General features: G+C 44.6%; 1 protein-coding gene across 12 annotated transcripts in view; it reads left to right on the top strand.

Annotated features, from left to right (window-relative positions):
• Positions 1 to 20,406, top strand: part of Ndel1 (nudE neurodevelopment protein 1-like 1) — a 69,832-nt gene that overhangs the window by 4,170 nt on the left and 45,256 nt on the right. For 3 of the 12 annotated variants that reach the window (XR_015630168.1, XM_087569585.1, XM_087569588.1), the window contains exon 1: positions 7,081 to 7,202. The exons of 2 other annotated variants lie outside the window; for them this stretch is intronic. Coding sequence is in view for 3 of the 10 variants with exons in the window: in XM_087569585.1 (XP_087425711.1) it covers positions 7,170 to 7,202 (33 nt within the window). In the remaining 7 variants the exon portion in view is untranslated. 12 annotated transcript variants of the gene reach the window in all.

The following is a 20,406-nucleotide window of genomic DNA, read 5'->3' as shown; positions in this document are numbered from 1 at the left end:
CTTCCCTTCCCCCTCTCTTCCTCCTCCACCTCTCTGCTGGGTCTCATTATGAAGCTCCAGCTGCCCTGAAATTAGCTCTACAGATCGGGCTCAAACTCAGAGCCAGGTTCGGTTCCTCTGACTCCTGAGTGGGCCAAATGGCTTGCCTACCTGCCTTCCTGCCTGCCTGCCTTCCTTACTTCCTTCCCTCCTTCCCTCCTTCCCTCCTTCCCTCCTTCCCTCCTTCCCTCCTTCCCTCCTTCCCTCCTTCCTTTTTCTTTTTTGGGGATTCAAGAGGGTTGGATAGGGTTTCTCTGTGTAGTCCTGGCTGTCCTAGAACTCACTCTGTAGACCAGGCTGACCTGTACTTGGAGATCTACCTGCCTCTGCTTCCTAAATGCTGGAATTAAAGGTGTGCCCCACCACTGCTCCCACCTTACTCTTGGAATTGCACCTAGAACCTAGTCAAGGTTTCCAGCACTTAGTTATAATCCCATCCCTTTCTTCTATGTTCAGAACTCAGGGACCAGGCTTCAGAAACCAGCACCTCCTAGTGTCCTGTCTATAGATTATTTGTTTATTTTTTTGTCCCTAAGTTTATGAAACTAATGTGGGTTCATTGTTGAAAGCAGAAAGCATAGACAAATACACACAAAATTACAAAACAGCTGGTACTGAGCTTCTCACCACAGCCTTTTCTCCCTGTAGGTCTATATCACTAAAAACAGAAGTGGAGGCATTCTCTTGATAAGTCTATCATCACCCACAGTCTGTAGCATAATTTCTAGTGACTGTACAGTACCTATTTACATAAATATGAACATTAGTCTAGCTGATTCCATATTGATGGATAGATTCTTCCTTTTAAAAATAGATTTTTATTAATTGTGTCTATGCGTGTGTCTAAGCATGAGTATGCCAGTGACCATAGAGGCCAGAAGAAAGTGTTGGATCCCCTGGTGCTACAGTCAGTGGTCACTGTGAGCTACAAATGTGGGTGCCGGGGGAGAGGGGGTCCTCTGCAAGGGCAGTATGTGATCTTAACCACCGAGCCTTCTCTTCAGTTCCATTTTTTTTAAAAATCATGTGTGTATGTACATCTCCATGTAGATTTGTGCCTGTCAGAGTGCAGGTGTCATGGAATCTAGCAGAGAGGCTTAGATCACCTGGAGCTGGAGTAGTGAGTTACTTGACTTGGGTACAGAGAACTGGGTTCTGGTTCTCTGCAAGAGTGGTGTCATGCTCTCCAACTGCTGAACCATCCTTCCACCCCGGGACTCTCAGTCTCTGCTAAGATTTCCATTAACAAGTGTCTTGTGACCTCGCCTAATCATGTTTCTGTTAAGCAACTGCTGAGTCTGTTTTTTGGAGGTAAACTTCAATCCTTTTCCTGTTAAATTACTACTAACTCCAGGGGCTGGGGAGATGGCTTAGCAGTTAAGAGCACTTGTTGCTCTGGTAAAGAACCCGAGTTTGATTCCCATCCCTTGCACGATGGCTTGCAAACACCTGTATTTCCAGTTTCAGGGGATCTGATGCCATTTTCTTACCTCCTCAAGCATGGAACATGCATGTGCACATACATACATGCAGGCAAAAATCCTCACACATAAAGTGAGTACATCTAAAATAATATTCTAATACACTTATTCCTAATTCCAAATTAATGGATGTAGATTATGGAGGTTTTCTAGCACATCCACATTCTTTCCTGTGTCAGAGGGAAGCCTAGAGAGGGGTCAGCCTGGGAATGCCTTTGCTACCCCACAGCTTTTCTTTTGCATGGAAATGATAAAGGGCAAAGGCACCAGGGGACGAGTGATGCACACAGAGAAGGAAGTGCCTGAGCATGCGGCTGAAGAAAGCATAGCTGAGCCACGTGCAGTGGCGAACGCTTTGACCCCTAGCACTTGGGAGGCAGAATTAGGTGGGTCTCTGTGAAGTGGAGGCTAGCCTGGTCTAAATAGTGAGTTCCAGGCTAGTTAGGGCTACATAGACCCTCAATAATACAAACCGAGCTAAACTAAACCAAACCAACCAACCAACCAACCAACCTAAAAAAAAAAAAAAAATCAACCAACCAAACCAACTAACCAAATAACCAACCAACCAACCAAACAAGCAAACAAACAAAACAAACAACAAAAGAAAAGAAAGAAAGAAGTCATAACTCCAAAGAGAGGAAGTCTGAAGAAAGGGACTGGTCTGAGGTTGATGGTCTGAATTCTGTCCCCAAGTCTGCTAACTTCATGCCACTGGGCAGGTCGGCCAATGTCCTGGTGTTGTCATTTGTCTGATGAGCCCCATGTCTCCTGGTATTTCTGAAGTGCTCTGAAGATCAACTTTGTCGTAGTCATCTCTTCTGACACTGAGTCCTCTGATCTGTAAAGTGAGGCACTAATCTGTATTCCATGGGTTTGGTGTGAACTGATATCCGCAGCAGCTACCTCAGGGTCCAATCCATAGCAGGCATCCAATACCTGATAGTTATTTTTATTATATGCTGAGTGTTATGTAAGATGAAGATAATTATGTCATCCCACATAGAAAGAACGCTGTCTTCTCAACTCTGGTTTCGAAGTTCAAGTTGCAGCTGGGAAAGATGCCAAGGGGCAGAGTACAAAGTCACCACTGGCTGATGACCTCCCTTTTCAGCTCAGTCTTCCCTAGGATCTGGCTGCTGTCCAGATGTGGGTCAGGTAAACAGGCTACTGTTGAACACAGATAAGTCAGATCTCCAGATATAGGTCGGCAGGGGAAACAATAGGAAACCCCACTCCTGGAACAGAAAACAAAGCTCTGGGTATCGGTGAGTGTAACAAAGGGAAGTAACCCAGGGCTTATCCGAGTCACGGATGCCTGGGGTGCTCATCAGAAAAGCTGACGTAATTTCAAGGTATGATTAATAAGTACTGGGACAGGAGGGAGAAGTTATGGGGGTGGCTGAGGTTTTGTTGGTGTGGATTCTCGGACAGACTAATTTTTTCTGTAAGACCATGAAGCTGGATTCTATTTATGGTCCCTGAAGGATGGTCTCTTGTCCTACTGGTGGCATGTGAAGTGCTTTTGATGGTGCAGAGATGAGCACTGGAAACCTTGATGGTTACGTATTGCTTTTCTCAGGTCCAGGCGATAGGATTGTTGTCAGCTCCCTGGCTTCATCGATGTGCCAGGAGGAGGCCAAGGTGGGATTTAAGTTCATTTTTAGACAGTGAGTCAATTTAAAGAGGATATTCAGAAATGGCAGATGTGGGAGGCAGACTAATAACTCCTCAAGGACGTCAGTGCCCTCGTCCTCAGACCTGCATGTTACTGTGCACATCAAAAGGGACTTGGCACATATGATTAAGTATTTTGAGATGGGAAGATTAGATTAGATGTGTAGACCCAGCATAGTCTGAGAAGAGATGAAGGAGGTTCAATATCAGTCTATGGAAGCAGGCTATAAGGTGATATGCCCCAAGCCTATGCAGTGGCCTCTAGAAATCAGGAGAACCAAGGATCTGATTCTTCCCCTGTAACCTCAGAAGAGCCAATACCTTGATTTTATAGCCATATACACTTCATTTGGAATCTCTGACTTCCAGAAGTAAAAGAGAATACGTACGCATTGTTTGAAGCCACCCCATTTGAGATCATCTGCTACCATAGCCACAGGAAATGAATACACTGAGTGTAAGAGGGACCTAAAGTGATACGTTCTGCAAGTTCAGCATTTTCCTAGGGCAGAGGAATGGGCATTGGCCACTTAACTCATCCATCTAGGAGGCTGGCCCAGCCATCATGTCTGGCAGTCTGGTCAAAAGTAGGGAGGGCCCCCATTCCTACAAGGAGACTGCTTGGATAGGTGACATAATGGGTCCTGACTCATGGACACTGTCAACATCTGTCATTTACTTCAGCCTGCTCGGTTTGTAGATAGACTTCGATACCCAGAAATGGGAAGTAACCTAGCAAAGTCACCAGCAATGGGGCCGGTTAGGCCAGGATGAAAAAAATGGATCTGTTCCCCAGGCAGGAATAAGGAGTAACTGTGCAGAGACATGCCTGGGTTCCCACGAGAGGGTGGGGAACCTTGTTGAGGGGTGAGGCCTATGTCTGGGGGTGGCTTTCACCACCTTTTGACCACCTCTGTGTGTCTTGGCCTCTGGTTCTCATGTCCCTCCCTCTTCTATCTTTGAACCAGAGTTTAATAGCCATTCTGTTAACATGTCATCTTCAGAAAATAGCCGAAACAGTGAGGTCCCAGGGCAAGGGCTCCTCTGCTGCCCTTCACCCCGGTCTGAGTCTGGAGTGCTGCTCTTTTGCCTGCTCCCTCTGCAGATGCTGATTTTCTTTTTATAGAAAGGACATTCTTCTGCGGTGAACATGAAACCTGGAATGCTTCATTTCCGCAGCTCAGCGTGGGGAATCAAAGTTGGCTTCTGTGGTAGGAACACTCCTGCATAAAGCCAGATTCCTAGTTTTGAGCAGAAACTGTTCTCCATATAATGCTTTTAATCCCAGGAATTGGGAGGTAGGCAGAGCTCTTTGAGTTCCAGGTTAGCCTGGTCTACAGAGTGAGACCTTATCTCAAAACCAAACCAAACAAACAAACACGCCAAAATATTGTAGGGTGGAAATTTTGCATCTTTAGAATGAGCATATTAGTTATATGCATATGAGATGAGGCACACATACCCCAGGTTGGGAGCTATGGAAGCAGGGTGGGAATTCTTATGAGTCAAGCAGAAGAACTGGGAAACTTCCCAGGGAAACTCTGGACCGTGGAGGCTTCTGTGTTTTAGAAAAAGATAGAGAAGAGGTATGTTTGGTGGAGGAGCATGGTGCGGGGGGGGGGGGGGGAAGGGGTGCCTTTGCGGGGGGGGGGCATGCTGAGGCATCCCTTACCCCCTGAGGTGCCAGCCACATGACAGTATAGAATAGAGTATAGAGTAGAGTTTACTCAGGGCATGGGGTGGGGATTTGAGACAGAGGGAGAGGGAGAGAGAGAGAAAGGGGGAGAGAGAGGGGAGAGCACGTGGAGAGAGAGAAGGGGGAATGGAATGGGGAAAGGGGGAAAGAAGGTAAGGGATCAGGAGCAAGGGGAAAAGAGAAGAGCGCAAGAACAAGAGGGGGAGGGGGAGCAGCCCCTTTTATAGTGAGTCTGGCACACCAGGCTGTTGCCAGGTAACTGAGGGGCGGAGCCTAGGCTAAATGCCAATAGAGGCCCAGGCCACTGTTGTGCCTATCGCAGTCACCCAGTCACCGGGCTCAAAGGGTGCAGTTTGCGGTTTGTTTTGTTTTGAGACAGAGACTTGTCTTGCAGCTTTAGACTTAGTCCTGACGCCTCTGCCCCCTGACTGCTTCGATTACAAGTGTGCACCAGCAACAGCTGGCTCAAAGACTACGTTTAAGAAAGAAAAGAAAGAAAAGAAAGAAAAGCCCTAAATCCATCCCTTTAGGAAACTGCAAGGAATGTAGAGGAAATGAGTATACTCTAAGTTTAAATACAGTATTGCTCTATATGACAATGAAAACATTACTCACTTAATATATGTTTGTCAAAATGCAGAAAGAAAGGGGGGGTGAGAAAGAGCAGGAAGGAGTGGGGGAGCCAGTGGTACTCACATTCTTTTGTGTGTTTTTCTAGGTTAAAATGGAATCCTATGCATATTAACTGCTTCTTTCCTTTAACTGAACATTGGGGCCATTTTCATTGTTAATATTCTTCTGTAACATTATTGTTTATTAGCACATTATTCAGCCTGGCTATCACATGATTCCACTTCATCAATGCTTCTTTCTTTCGGTAAAAAAAAAAAATTAATGTGTGTGAATGTTCTGCCTGCATGTAATATGTATGGCTGTGTACATGTGTATGCGGTGCTCACAGAGGTCAGGAGGGCCCATTGGGTCCCCTGAAACTGGGGTTACAGATGGTTGAGTCAGCCAGTGGGTGTTAAGGAACTGAACCTGAGTTCTCTTTTTTTTTTTTTTTTTTTTTTTTTTGGTTCTTTTTTTCCGGAGCGCTCTACCACTGAGCTAAATCCCCAGCCCCGAACCTGAGTCCTCTTATAAGAGCACTTGGGGCTATTAAATGCTGAGCCATTTTCTCAGCCCGTCAACTGGTTCTTGTTGTTCACATCTTATTGTTTTATTAGCACTCTAAACTAGAGAAATATTTTCTTTAGTAAAAGAAAAGGAAAAGGGGCAGGATAGAGTAGCAGAAGGGAGCTGAAGCAATGAGGTGGTTTTTGAAAATGTCCCCTGGAGACTTTCTATTCATTCCACAAACAGAGCTTCCTGACACCAGGCATTGGGACTATAGGCCAAAGTCATAGCTGTTGCCCTCAATTCACCTTTGTGAAATGCAAAACCCTGACACTCTGACTGTTCTCATTGGTCCATAGATGGCTGACACACTCATGTGACTTTGGCACTTTCTGTTTCCCTTCTCCTTTCTTCTGTCTTTTCATTGTTAGAAAACCTGCAAGGAGCTTGGGGTGAGGCTGGAGAGATGGCTCAGTGGCTAAGAGCACTGACTTCCAGAGGTCCTGAGTTCAAATCCCAGCAACCATATGGTGGCTCACAACCATCTGTAATGAGATCTGATGCCCTCTTCTGGTGTGTCTGAAGACAGCTACAGTGAACTTATACATAATAAATAAAATAAATCTTTAAAAAATAGAACCCAGAAAACCTCTAGGAAGGGTTTCTTCACTTCTTTTGTTGATTGCGTCTCCCTGGGGCTAAGGACAGTGCTAGTCAGTCAATAAATATTTCTTGAATGGCTAAATACATAATCTTTGGGTACCAGTAACTGAGTCATTGGCTTTCCCAGCAGTGGGAATTAGGCTGAGACTGTGATACAATCAGCTCAGGCTGGTCAGAAACATTCCATTTCTTTTCACCCCTGTCATTGCACAGTCTGGGTTGAGAGTAGGCAAAGGAGGTGCCCTCCCTGTCTGTGTAAGGTATGTGATCAGGCACCGTCCTTTTCCTCCAGGGACAGTCACAGTGTTTATGTAAGTAGGATGTCAACAGTGCTTGGCGTTGCCAGGTGTTAACCAAATTAGCAATGAACAGCGTTGGCGATACTTTCTTGGGCAGGTAGCTGCCACTCTAAGGAACAGGCTATGGCTGGAACCAGCACGGAGCCTTAAGACTGAAGCTTGGGAGGCTGGAGGCTCTGCAGCTGGGAAAACCACATGGTTTCAGGTTGGGAAGAAGTCCAGAGCCAGGTAGGTTGCTGGGGAAGAAATCTAGAGAGACTCTGGGAGATTGCTGTGTGGATGGCAGTTTATCGAGTTCCACCAGTAGAGGATACATGGCTGCGCAGGGATTCTCCTTAGACTTACCTTCTGAGACAAGGAAGAGAGCTGGTCCCTGCCAGAGACCAGCCTTCAGGGCAGGTCTGTGAGGGGGAGGTCTGCGGCAGTCCCAACCTAAGTCTTTCTTACTTTCAAGAGCCACCATTCAGCAAGTGACCTTTGTAGACTTAAAACACTTCTTGGCAAAGTGTCCAAGGGCCAGAAGCAGGTGCCATTCTCTGTCAGCCACAGTGGAAAAGGGAAAGCAGGAAGGAGGTTGGGAACCTATAACAACGTGAACTGACTACAGTGATGTGTGCCTGTAGCCTCAACCGCTCAGAAGCTGAGGCAGGAGGATCATTTGAACCCAGATTTGTTTTTTGTTTTTTTTTTTTTTTTTCGGAGCTGGGGACCGAACCCAGGACCTTGCAATTGCTAGGCTTACCACTGAGCTAAATCCCCAACCCCCAGATTTGTTTTTAAACATTTTCTTTTTAGATTTATTCATTGTATTTCATGCTATGGTTTTTTTTTAAATTTATTTATTTATTACATATAAGTACACTGTCACTGTCTTCAGACACACCAGAAGAGGGCATAAGATCTCATTACAGATGGTTGTGAGTCACCATGTGGTTGCTGGGAATTGAACCCAGAACCTCTGGAAGAGCAGTCAGTGCTCTTAACTGCAGAGCCATCTCTCCAGTCCACTATGGGTGTTTTGCCTGCATGTATATTTGCTCACTGTGTGTGTTGGTACCCTCAGAAGTCAGAAGAGGACATCAGATCTCCTGTAACTGGAGTTACAGATGATTGTAAGCTACCATATGGGTGCTGAGAATGGAACCCAAGTCCTCGCTGCAAGAGCAGCAAGGTTTGGCTCTTAACCACTGAGCCAACACTCAGGTCTGCAGCTCAGGACTTTGAGGCCATATTGGGCAACACAGTAAGACTTTGTCTTTTAAAATCAACACCAAACAAACACACTTTATCGGACATTCACTCACAGCCAGCTGGAGTTAGAAGGCAGAGGTGCTGATGGAAGAGCTGAGGTCAGAGTGTGAGCTCCTTTGAGTAGTTCGTGGATATCGCCAGTACAAGAGGGTACTGAGGGTGCATTAAAGACAAGGAATGGGCGTCTCCTTTCAGGAAATACCGTAGGCATACTCTCTGTGGCTTCCAGCCACCTCTGTCTGCTTCCCTGCCTGTCTGTCTGTCTCTCTTGAGGTGGGGGGCAGGGGTCTCAATATGCTGTACTAGTGGTTCTCCAATAGTACTGCTACCGTGGCTTCCTGAGTAGCTGGGACCGGGCATGAGCCACCATACCAGGCTGAGAAGTGAGCATTTGGTATCAAACTTGGCTGACCACACCTACAATCTTGGAAGAGGAACTCCATTGTCTGGTCAAAGGCTCTGTCCTCTGTAGGTTGTCATTCATCCAGCGGTGTTTATTGAGTTCCTATTCCATGCCAGGAACTATGATGAAAAAGTATATATTTCTTTAAGGAAGACATCCGCCTATAATATTAATTTGTTTAATTTTACATATCCTTTTGCTGAATGGATAGAATGTCATTAAGCTTGACAACTTAATGAAAGCAAAAAAAAAAAAAATCCTATAGACACTACGTCCTGTTTTCAAAAGCAGGTTTTTTGAGTTGGGGTTTCACTATGTATCCCGGGCTGGCCTCGAACTCACAGAGAACACTTTCTGCCCCCTTTTGACCACTGACCCTAGCTATTCTTCTTTGTTGGCTGTCTTCTCCATTAGAATATAAACTCCACAGGGTGAGAGTTATGTTTTTTTCGTTTTTTTCTTTTTTCTTTTTTTTTCTTTTTTCTTTTTCTTTTTTTCGGAGCTGGGGACCGAACCCAGGGCCTTGCGCTTGCTAGGCAAGTGCTCTACCACTGAGCTAAATCCCCAACCCGAGAGGTATGTTTTAAAGTTATGGTAGGATCCCCAAGGATTAGGACCTTTAGACCCACAAGCACTAAACTCATAGTATATGGCTGGCAGATTTTCTGCTCTGTATAAAGTGATTTCTTATCTCAGAGGCTATATTTGTTTGTTTCTGTTTTCAATTTTGTTTTTCATTGAGACAGACTCTCATAGCCTAGGCTGTCTTTGAACTAAGTCACTAAGTAACTGTGAAGCTGAAGATGACCTTGCACTTCTGATCTTCCTGTTTCTACTTCCTGAGTTCTGGGATTATAGGCAAACATTACCTCATGTGGAAGTGCTGGTGATAGAGGCCGTGATTTGTGCATAGCAGGCATCCCCCTATCTACCGAGATACAGCCGAGCTCCAACAATTTATTTTTTAACAGCATTACTATTGTATTTTTTTTTTTTACTTTTGAAAGATAATTCTATGTAGTCCTGGCTGACCTGGAACTTGCTATGTAGACCAGGCTGGCTTTGAACTTACAAAGGTCCACCTGTCTATTTCCTGAATGTTGAGATTAAAGCCATCTGCAATTTCAGGCCTATATTACTGTTGTCTTAAATGACAAAGAGTATAGATACTAAAAGATTAGGTTTAAAATTTGAATGAAAGTGAAAGCCTAAGGTATGACCCAAACCCCAGAGCCTCTGTAACCTGGCATCCGCTCACGCAGACTTTGTACCATTGAAAGTCTCTATTTGTGTTAACGGCTCAGAATTTGTAACATTTTCCAGACTGTTGGTAGTCATGCCCTTGGAATTATCACTACCTAACCATCAATTCCTTTTTTCTTTTCACTGAGGCCTGGTGCTGTGGGATATTACAGCTAACACGCCTTGTCCTGGTTGAACTTAGGTTTTGGGGAGAAGGCCTGGATACCTCCATGGCTAAAAAAAGGCAGTGGCTTAATTTTTTAACAGTATTTTTTTTTTAGAATTATTTATTTTATGTATATGAGTACACTGTAGCTGTCTTCAGACACACCAGAAGAGGGCATCGGATCCCATTACAGATGGTTGTGAGCCACCATGTGGTTGCTGGGATTTGAACTCAGGACCTCTGGAAGAGCAGTCAGTGCTCTTAACCTCTGAGCCATCTCTCCAGCCAGTGGCTTAATTTTTAAAAAAGTATTTATTATTATTTTTTAATTCATTTTGAGACAGTCTCACGATGTAATCTTGACTGGCCTGGAACTTACTATATAGACAAGGCTGGCTTCTGCCTTCTGAGTGTTGGGACTGAAGGCCTGTGCTCACGCATGTGTGTGTGTACTAAGGGAGGTCAGAAGAGGGTGTTGGATCCCGTAGATCTGGAGTTACAGGCATTTGTGAGCCACTTGATATGGATGCAGAGAACAGAACTCAGGCCCTCTGGAAGGGCAGTGTGTGTTTTACTGGTGAGTCACTTCTCCAGCCCACATTTATTATTAATTTATTTAGTTATTGATCTTTTTTGTGTGTGTGTTGTCAATGGTACACATGTTGAGGTTAGAGGACAGCTAAGGGCTTAGTTCTTTTCTTCCACCAAGTAGGACCCATGGATCAAAGTTAGGTGGTCATACATTGTAGGCTAGCAACTTTACTGGCTCAGCTGTCTTGTTGGACCCTAAAGACAATGTTTGTAAGTTTTCTTTTACCTATGTGACCTCTATTTGTGTTTTGAATGTCAGGGAAGGCTTCTTGGAGGAGTTACCTTGTGAATGAGGCTAATGAAGGTGGAAAGGTGGCATCCCTAGCCTCAGCTGTAGTCACAGTGCATAGGGCAGTGTGAGTTGATAAGAAGGTCCTCGAGAATAAGGGAACTGTCTTGGGGGGGGTATCTTAGTTACTATTCTATTGCTGTGAAGAGACACCAGGATCAAGAAAAATTGCAGGAGGAAACATTTAATTGGGGGGCTTGCTTATAATTTCAGAGGGCTGGTTTATGATTATCATGGCGGGAAGCATGACTGCAGGCAGGGATGGCCATGGGAAGCTTACATTTTGATCTACCAGCAAAAGGCAGAGAGATAAAGACTGGGTCTGGTGTGGGCTTTTGAAACTCCAAAGCCTACCCCTGGTGACACATCTCCTTCAAGTAGCCCATACCTCCTAATCCTCCCTAAACAGTCCGCTAACTGAGCAACCAACATTCAAAGATAAGCACCCATGGCATTATCATTCAGACAACTGCAAGGGGACACAGTGCTCCATCTGGTTAGGCTCAGGTGAACATCAGGATGGAGGCTTCCAGGGTGGGTTGGAGCAGCTGTGTGGGCTCTGATTCTACATGGCAACAGTAAGAAGGAGACGAGTCAAATTTGGAAGCAGGGATGTTCTGTATATAGTGGGATTTTAGTGATATTATTCTGAAAGTGATGTAGAGACTGCTAGGGTGTACCAAGAAGTCATTCAAGGGAGGGAGCTTGGGGTGGAGGTGAGATGAATAGGAGGCAATAGATAAATAGGTAAGCAGGTAAACAGGAGGCTTTGGTCTGGAGGAAATGCAGGCGGAATGAAGTGGAACATCAACGAACCTGAGTTTGTAAGGGGAAAGTGGAGAGAGCATGGTGACCACACTGGTGAACTGAAAGCCAGTGGTGGTGGTGGGGATCATTATGGGAGATTGGATGAAAAGTTTGTTTCCATGACTAAAACATAGCACAGCTGAGAGCATGTAAATTATTCTAGAGAATTCAGTTGAAGCAAAAGGTAGATCTGTTGGGGTTTAGGATGGTAGACATGGGGTAGATCATTAGAAACCACCCAGTTACTGAGTATTCCTTACTCAACTGGATCTCTACCCTTAAGGATTAGCAAAAACCATATAGATTAACAGAGTATAAAAAGTTAGACTGAGGGGTTGGGGATTTAGCTCAGTGGTAGAGCGCTTGCCTAGGAAGCACAAGGCCCTGGGTTCGGTCCCCAGTTCCGAAAAAAAGAACCAAAAAAAAAAAAAAAGTTAGACTGAATTTAGTATTCTCTCTCCTCTCTCTCTCTCCCTCTCTCTCTTTCTTTCTCTCTCTCTCTCTCTCTCTCTCTCTCTCTCTGTGTGTGTGTGTGTGTGTGTGTGTGTGTGTGTGTGTGCGCGCATGTCGTTTAAGTCCAGGTGCTCTTATGTAGAGCTGTAGGCTGGCCTGGAACTTTCCAGGATCACAGGCATGCACCAACACACCCAGTGAGCCTTTGATTTTTGTGGTGTCTTGTTTACCTGATCCATAAGGTAAATATGTTCCATCTCCTCAGAGTTTCTGTAGCAGGTTTATATGTACTGCATATGTGCTGGCTAGTCTTATGTCAACTTGACACATTAACTGGAGTTTTCTGAAAGGAGGGAACCTCAACTGAGAAAAATGTTTCGTTAGATCCAGCTGTAAAGAACTTTTAATTAGTGATTGAAGGGGGAGGGCCCAGCCCATTATGGCTGGTTCCATCCCTGGGTTGGTGGTCCTGGATTCTGTAAGAAAGCATGCTGAGCAAACCATGGGAAGCAAGCCAGTAAGCACTACTCCCCTTCCAGTCCCCAAGCCCACATGGCCTTTGCATCACCTTCTAGTCCAGGTTCCCGCCCTGTTTTGAGTTCCTGTCCTGACTTTCCTTTGGTGTTGAACAGTGATATTGAAGTGTAAGCTGAATAAACCCTTCCCCCAACAACTTGCTTTTTGGTGTTTCATTGCAGCAGTAGAACCTTAACTAAAACAATTACCTTTTTTGGGTATGAGATGGGCCAAAGTCCAGCATTTTCACTAGCTGGAGTTTGGACCCAGATCTCTCTTTTGGTAGCTGATCACACATTAACCATTGGAAGGATAGAACTTGATCTGTTTCTTGTATTTTGTAGCAGGGAAGATGTTGTGGGTGCTTACACGTGTTCTCAGAGACTGTTACATTGAACTTTCTGGTACATTGAACAGTCCAAAAAGTACTGGAACCTATGGAAAGTACTCTGGAATGCTACATCAGGTTGGAAGCATATGGCAGTCCTCACCTTACCAAGCTGGTTTTATAACTTGTGCTTCCTTTTGAGACTGTCATCTTCTTTACTGATTTATTCCGTATGGATTTGGCATAATGGAAGGAGGTGGGGCAGTTTGCTGACTCGTACCTTATTCTAGCCCCTGGGCTAATGATGAAGATCAAAGCAGGGCCTTTGGGTTCTGAGGGCTCTGCCAAACTAAGCCCATTCATTAAGAAGGGAATGATGCCAGTCCTAGGCCAGAGCAAATGGGAGGGGCAGCAGCCTGGGAGATGATGTCAATGTTTTCTGAAGGGCCTGGCCAGCCATTAGGTGACTCAGTGTGTTTCTTAGCACCTCAGCCAGGAGGCAGGACAGAAGCTGCAGCCTTTATCTTTTCCTATTTGGGTGGGACTGTTCTGTCTTGGCACTGGGTCTATAGGAAAGCCTTCATTAATCACTTCCTTGCCTGAAATCTGATTAGACTGAGCACAGCTCCAAGTAGGGAAGGCAGACTGAGTTTCAAAGCACTTTAGCCCCATGGTCTAGCCTATGTTTCCCTTCTTGTCATCGTAGTAGTGGATAATAATAGTATAGCTTCTGAATTTGAATTCGCGCTGTAGTTGAGTGACCTTGGGAAACTTCATCTTGCCGTTTCTTATTTGTAATTGAGAGTAACCTAGGGTTACTGTGATGAAGCAATGCAGACCAGTGACTGGTACAACCCTGGGCACAACAAACCGCACAGTGAACTCATAATCATTTTTTAAAACCCTAACTCCTTCATTGTGTAGTTCAAGGTGATTTAGACCCTACCAATCTTCCTCTGCTCATCAATTTAGGTTCTCCTTAAAAAATCCACCTTACACTGTTTTTGTTTATATTTACCTTTCCTAAAAGTATACGTGGGCTTCTTCAGCTCACCTTTTTTAGGCTTAGCGTGTTTTATGCTATGTGGTTTTGTTTTCAAACCTCAAAACCAAGCCCGACAGCACTGAAATTAGAATTACACTTAGCATGAGACAGCAAAAATCCCTAAAATTGTTCCCCAAATGCCTTTTCTTCATTTACGTTTCTACTCCCAGGACAGTTGCGCATATTTCCTGTCTCCTTCTTGAGTTCCCTTACGCCTTCATACTTGCTTTCCTCTTAGCGTAGGGAACTACTCTCGCCAACAGCACAGCTTCCGGAAACCCCAGAGGGCTAAAAACCCACCCTTAGGGTGCCCCGGGCGGCGCCTGCGCAGGACGTTGTCGCAGGCCTGACGTCAGCGCGCAGGGCCTGGGTCGGCTCCCTGTGACGCTTGCCTCCCATGGCTCCTCCCCCGCCTGCTTCTGCGCATGCTCTCGACTCCACCCCCGTGCGTCACAGAATGGCTTCCGACACCCAGGGAGCCCCTGACGTGTCGGGGAGGAGCCCAGCGCGGAGGTACGCGGAGTGGAGCTCAGGGCTGCGGAAGGGAGCAGAGCTGAGAGGCTGGGCGGGCCTGGCCAGGCCAGCGGAGCAGAGACGTCGGCCGAGCGGCGGCGAACATGCGCTTTTGACACATTGGCGGTGAGCTCCCGTGTGAGGCAGCCTCTGGGGTCGAGCCGAGTGGGCAGCGCCGAGGCCTGCTCCTGGGGAGCCTGCCTGACCGCGGGGCTGTGGCTCAGGGCCCGGTGGGCCAGGCCGGGCTTGGGTTCTGGGGCGGCCGGTACGGAAACAACTGTTCCAACCGCTCTAACTGCCCCTTCCTTACTGTCGGAGGTGTGGCCCACTGGGGGCACCTGCAGGAGAGCGAGTGCGGGGCTTCCAGAGGAGGGACGGAGGCCGGGACGTGGCAACCGGGACTGACGGCTCGAGGAGTGGCCCAGTTGGGGTGGCAGCGGCGCGCCCAGCGTCTTGCTCCACCCACCCTGAATTCCCCGGAGCTGCCAGGGTGGTTAGGAGCAGGGTTGGATCTTGATTTCCCAGCGCCCCATATGCGGGAGGGGAGAGCGGGAGCAGCACGCGTTGGCAGAGACTGGTAGTCTCGTGACTGTCTGCCCCGGACTGCTAATCATCTGCTTTGGAGTTGGGGAAAGTATCACCAACCAACTCCGGTTGCTTGGGTTCTCCTTTTTCTCTGGGAAACGATGAGGTGACTAACCCTTTAAGGCGAGTGAGGGTTCTTTTCATTATTTAGGGTTTATTCCTGTAGCGTTTATAAACATTTTAGAACATTTGTTGTTTGCACTTGTAACGGATACTGTAAGTCACTGTTTGGAGTGTGGGGAAATTGAGCCTAGGTACAAGGGGGTGGGGGCAATTGTGATTTTTTTTTTTAACTTGAGTTCCACTAACTGGTGAGAAGTTTAGCTTGGATCACAATTTACCTTTCTCAGCTTAGGGTTCTGGTTTCAGTTTTCATGAAATTTTTATACCTTCTTCAGCCAGAAAGAGGACTGAGCATTGTACTTGTCAAAAGATAATACCCGAAGTTACTAGATTACTTATCTATTTACCAGTAAATGGACCAGAAATCAGCTCAGTTATTAGAAAAATCTTACCCTGAAGCTTGTTCATGAGTGGTTGTTTGTTAGTCTGAAAATTGTGTTGTTTTCACTGCGTTTAAGAGATAGGGTTAGTGTCTGCCAAATCAGAAAGGTGAAGGGCAAAGCCCAGCATTAAGCTGAGGAGTCAGTCAAAGGAGGCCAAAGGGCACCCAGTAGGGGTATCTCTTCTGGATTGTTAACATCTTTATTTAGAGTAGGAATGCATAAAGAACAAAGAAAACCTTTAGCCCCAGTTAGAAACAGACTTAATCTTAGAAGTTGCTAAATCTGCAGTGCCTTTGCTTTGAGTGAGATAAATTGAAGTTGGATACAGAAAAAATAGACCTGAATATGCTTTCATGAGACCAACAAAATTTATTTTCATTTGGATTTTAAAGCATGGTAAAATAAACTCAAGGATTGATGACTTAAGTTAAAATTACTTTCTAGGCACTTCATAAGGGAGAAAAATGATAAGACCTATTTCATTCTGCATATATGTTAATAGCCTATCATGTAAAATTAATTTTCTTAGTGCTGTACAGAGTGTCTTTGCCAGTAAGGTATGTTAGATGATAACTGTCTAAAGTTTAAGTGAGCTAATTGCCAGTTCACATCTAAAGGTCATATAGAGTGTGATAATGTCTGGTGCAGAAGTTGTAATTTTAGACTCATACCCCATACTTGTCTGCCTGTATTGCAGCTTCAGAAGATTGTAGATGTGCCATTTGAGCACTTTTTAAAAGCAGTGAAAAATTTGACATTGGCTAACTTTCCCCACTTACGTAATCTCAGGTGATAGTGAATACAATCTCTCAGTGTACCTGGAGGCAAACTCCACACACAGTCTTCACAGTCGCAGACAGCTTTGAGATCATGCAACGATAGCACATTCGTTATTTAAACCTGGCTTTTAGAAGGATAAAGTTGATGAATAGGTGTAGTGGGGTAAAGCTGGGTACTGCCAGGTAGGTGTGACGGAAGGGTAAGAACTCCTGCTTGTTCTAGTCTAGCTCACAAAGCTTATTCCAGGAGAGATGTGAGAGCCTTTTGTAATGGAACGATTTGAGGAATCACGTGTTTTTAAATTTGGAAGTCTGCTCTCTAACTTTAAAGGCCCACTCTGGCATACTAGATTCTTACAATTGAATTAACATTTATGCTGTGTTTATGCATCAGGCTCTGTTACGAATGCTGTGCCAATAGTAATTCACTTCATCTTCAAAACACAACTAATTTTCCTGTTTTATAGGTGAGAAAATGAGGCACTGAGAAGTTGAATAGCTTGCCCTAGGTCTCCCAGCAAGGGCATAGTTTGACTCTAGGGTCTGGGCTTTTAAGCACTTTGCATGCTGAATTTTCTGGCTTGATTCATTTTCTTTTAAAAACTTATTTCTGTGTGTGAGTGTGTGCTCACATGTATGTGGGTGGCTGTAGAGGTCATAAGAAGAGCTAGAGGTGGAGAGGGAGTTCCCTGTGTGGTGCAGGGGACCATAATCTAGTCTTCTGCAAGAGTGCTGAACCACTGAACCACCCTTTCAGTCCTTCAATGTCCACAGAGACAGGAGGCACCTGAATCCCTGGAGCTGGAGCTGTCTAGATGGTTGTGAGCCTGCCTGATGTGGGTGCTCTTAACCTCAGAACCATCTCTATTCCCATGAATTTTTTTTTTAAATCTTTTTTCTTTTTTGAAAAAGTCTTGTGTAGCCTAAACTGAGCCTCCAACCTGCCATGTAGTCAAGGATGACCTTGGTCCTGTTCTTTCTACCTACTGAAGGCTGGGACTACAGATGTGCTGCACCACTGGTTTGTGCAGTGCTGGGGATTGAACTCAGGGCTTCATGCATGCTATGCTAGGCAAGTACTTTACCAGCTGAGTCACATCCTTAGCCTCCTGTGACTTACTCCTCTCTCTCTCTCTCTCTCTCTCTCTCTCTCTCTCTCTCTCTCTCTGTGTGTGTGTGTGTGTGTGTGTGTGTGTGTGTGTGTGTGTATAGCTTCTGGCTGACAGAGAACTGAAAGAACTGGCTATGTAAGCAAGCCTGGCCTGACGTTCATGTTGCTCCCCCTGCTCTCTGGGTCCTTTTACCCCTGTCTGTTCAGTGCTGGGATTACACCTGAGCTTGTTCCCTGGCTTCCACATACAAGTGCACACATCATGCCAATCTGCACACACTACACACATACATCTATTCTTCTTCATGAACATATACACAGATGCACACAAAATACTATAAAGGAGTATATAGCTTTAGGTAGTTAGTCTAGATTGTATATTGTAAAGAGCTAGAAGGATTTTGAAAGTTTTCACTAGAGAGAATTGATAATCAGTGGAGGAGGTAAATATATTTAACCCTACTTAAGTAGTGTGTAGTGTATTTATATATTGAACATTACATGGTACTCTTTTTTTTTTTTCTTTTCTTTTCTATTTTTCGGAGCTGGGGACCGAACCCAGGGCCTTGCGCTTGCTAGGCAAGTGCTCTACCACTGAGCTAAATCCCCAACCCCATGGTACTCTTTTTTTTTTTTTTTTTTTTTTAAAGATTTATTTATTTATTATATATAAGTACACTGTAGCTGTCTTCAGATACACCAGAAGAGGGCATCAGATCTCTTTACAGATGGTTGTGAGCCACCATGTGGTTGCTGGGAATTGAACTCATGACCTCTGGAAGAGCAGTCGGGTGCTCTTAACCGCTGAGCCATCTCTCCAGCCCTTTTTTTTTTTTTTTTTTTTTTTAAAGATTTATTTTATGTATATGAGTACACTGTAACTATCTTCAGACACACCAGAAGAGGGCATCAGATCCCATTACAGATGGTTGTGAGCCACCATGTGGTTGCTGGGAATTGAACTCAGGACCTCTGGAAGAGCAGCCAGTGCTCTTAACCACTGAGCCATCCCTCCAGCCCCTGGTACTCTTTTAATATGTGTAACATTTTACATTTTTTTGTGTGTAAACTAAAAAATATGAAAAAATTCTCAAGAACCAAAAGCTGGAGAAAATGCATAGTTTACAGTATATGTGGAAGTATTCTTTCTCAGGGACCATTTCTGAGCTAAGAGAGCTGCCAGTAGGTCCCTTTATATTGTAAAACCAGTGTCTAAGCAACAAAAGCCACCTCTACTTTCATAAAGAAAAGTGAGTGGACAAATTTATAGATAAAATGGATTCTGACCATATTTGTAGAAGAATTTTTTTTTTTTTTGTTCTTTTTTTTTTTGGAGCTGGGGACCGAACCCAGGGCCTTGCGCTTCCTAGGTAAGCGCTCTACCACTGAGCTAAATCCCCAGCCCCAGAAGAATTGGTTATAAGAACCTCCTAAAGTTCAACAAAAAATATTTAGGAGCCTGAAATGGCTGCTAAATAGGGTAAACTATCCACTTGGGAAAGAACAAGGCTAAGATGCTATCAACAGAGTCTACCAAGATCAGCCAGAGTGTAAAAATGGAGAACACAGGCTTGTTTACCAAATCCTGGAAGCTTATAGCAGAGCAACATACAAAACTTAGAACATATTCAAGAGTGAAAATGGGGCTGAAGAGATGGCTCAGTGGTTAAGAGCACCCGACTGCTCTTTCAGAGGTCATGAGTTCAATTCCCAGCAACCACATGGTGGCTCACAACCATCTGTAAAGAGATCTGATGCCCTCTTCTGGTGTATCTGAAGACAGCTACAGTGTACTTATATATAATAAATAAATAAATCTTTAAAAAAAAATCTTTTTTAAAAAAGTGAAAATAGAAAGCACATTGATGACTGTTGTTAATAGATTTTACCAGTTGTTTAAAATAATATATAATCTATTGAGTTAGGAACTTCAGATTTGGGTCCTGGAGAGATGACTCTGGTTATATGATTACTCTTCCTGAAGATCTGGGTTCAGTTCCCTGTTCCATATGCCATCTCATGACCATCTGAAACTTCAGTTCCAGGGTATCTGATGTCCTCTTTTAGCCTCAACAGGCATTATACTCATACATAGACCAAAAAGTCCACACATAGGAAATAAATACAAATAAAGTTCTAAAAAAGATGAAACAAAGTAGATTTCAAGTCATGAGTTAAATTTTTTTTAAGATTTTTAAAAAATATTTATTTATTATGTATACTACATCATATAGCTTTCTGCCTGCATGTATGCCTGCAGGTCAGAAGAGGGCACCAGATCTGATTATAGATGGTTGTGAGCCACCATATGGTTGCTGGGAATTGAACTCAGGACCTCTGGAAGAGCAGACAGTGCTCTTAACCTCTGAGCCATCTCTCCAGCCCGAGTTAAAATTTTTATATATAGTCTTAAATTATCTCACTCCAGAGGTAGTTAGGTAGGAGTTCTGTGTGTGTGTGTGTGTGTGTGTGTGTGTGTGTGTGTGTGTGTGTGTGAGAGAGAGAGAGAGAGAGAGAGAGAGAGAGAGAGAGAGAGAGAGAGATTTGTGAGAGAGGAATGTGTGTTAGAGTACAAAGTGTTCTTAAAGCTTTGCTAATTGACAAAAGAGTAAGGGCTTTTGTAATTTCTTTTTTTTTTTTTTGGTTCTTTTTTTCGGAGCTGGGGACCGAACCCAGGGCCTTGCGCTTCCTAGGTAAGCGCTCTACCACTGAGCTAAATCCCCAGCCCCGCTTTTGTAATTTCTTAAACAGCCTTGTAGTCATAATACCTATTCTGTATGACTCCCCCCACCCCCGTCCCCCCTTTTTTTCTAGAGCTGTTTCTATATTTGAGCCACTCTGTGCTAT

Source organism: Rattus norvegicus, chromosome 10 (genome assembly GCF_021556685.1).
Source record: "Rattus norvegicus strain SHRSP/BbbUtx chromosome 10, alternate assembly SHRSP_T2T, whole genome shotgun sequence".
In the NCBI taxonomy this organism is placed as follows: domain Eukaryota; kingdom Metazoa; phylum Chordata; class Mammalia; order Rodentia; family Muridae; genus Rattus; species Rattus norvegicus.
Note: the sequence above shows the minus strand (reverse complement) of the source record. Positions and strands in the feature narration are given on the sequence as shown.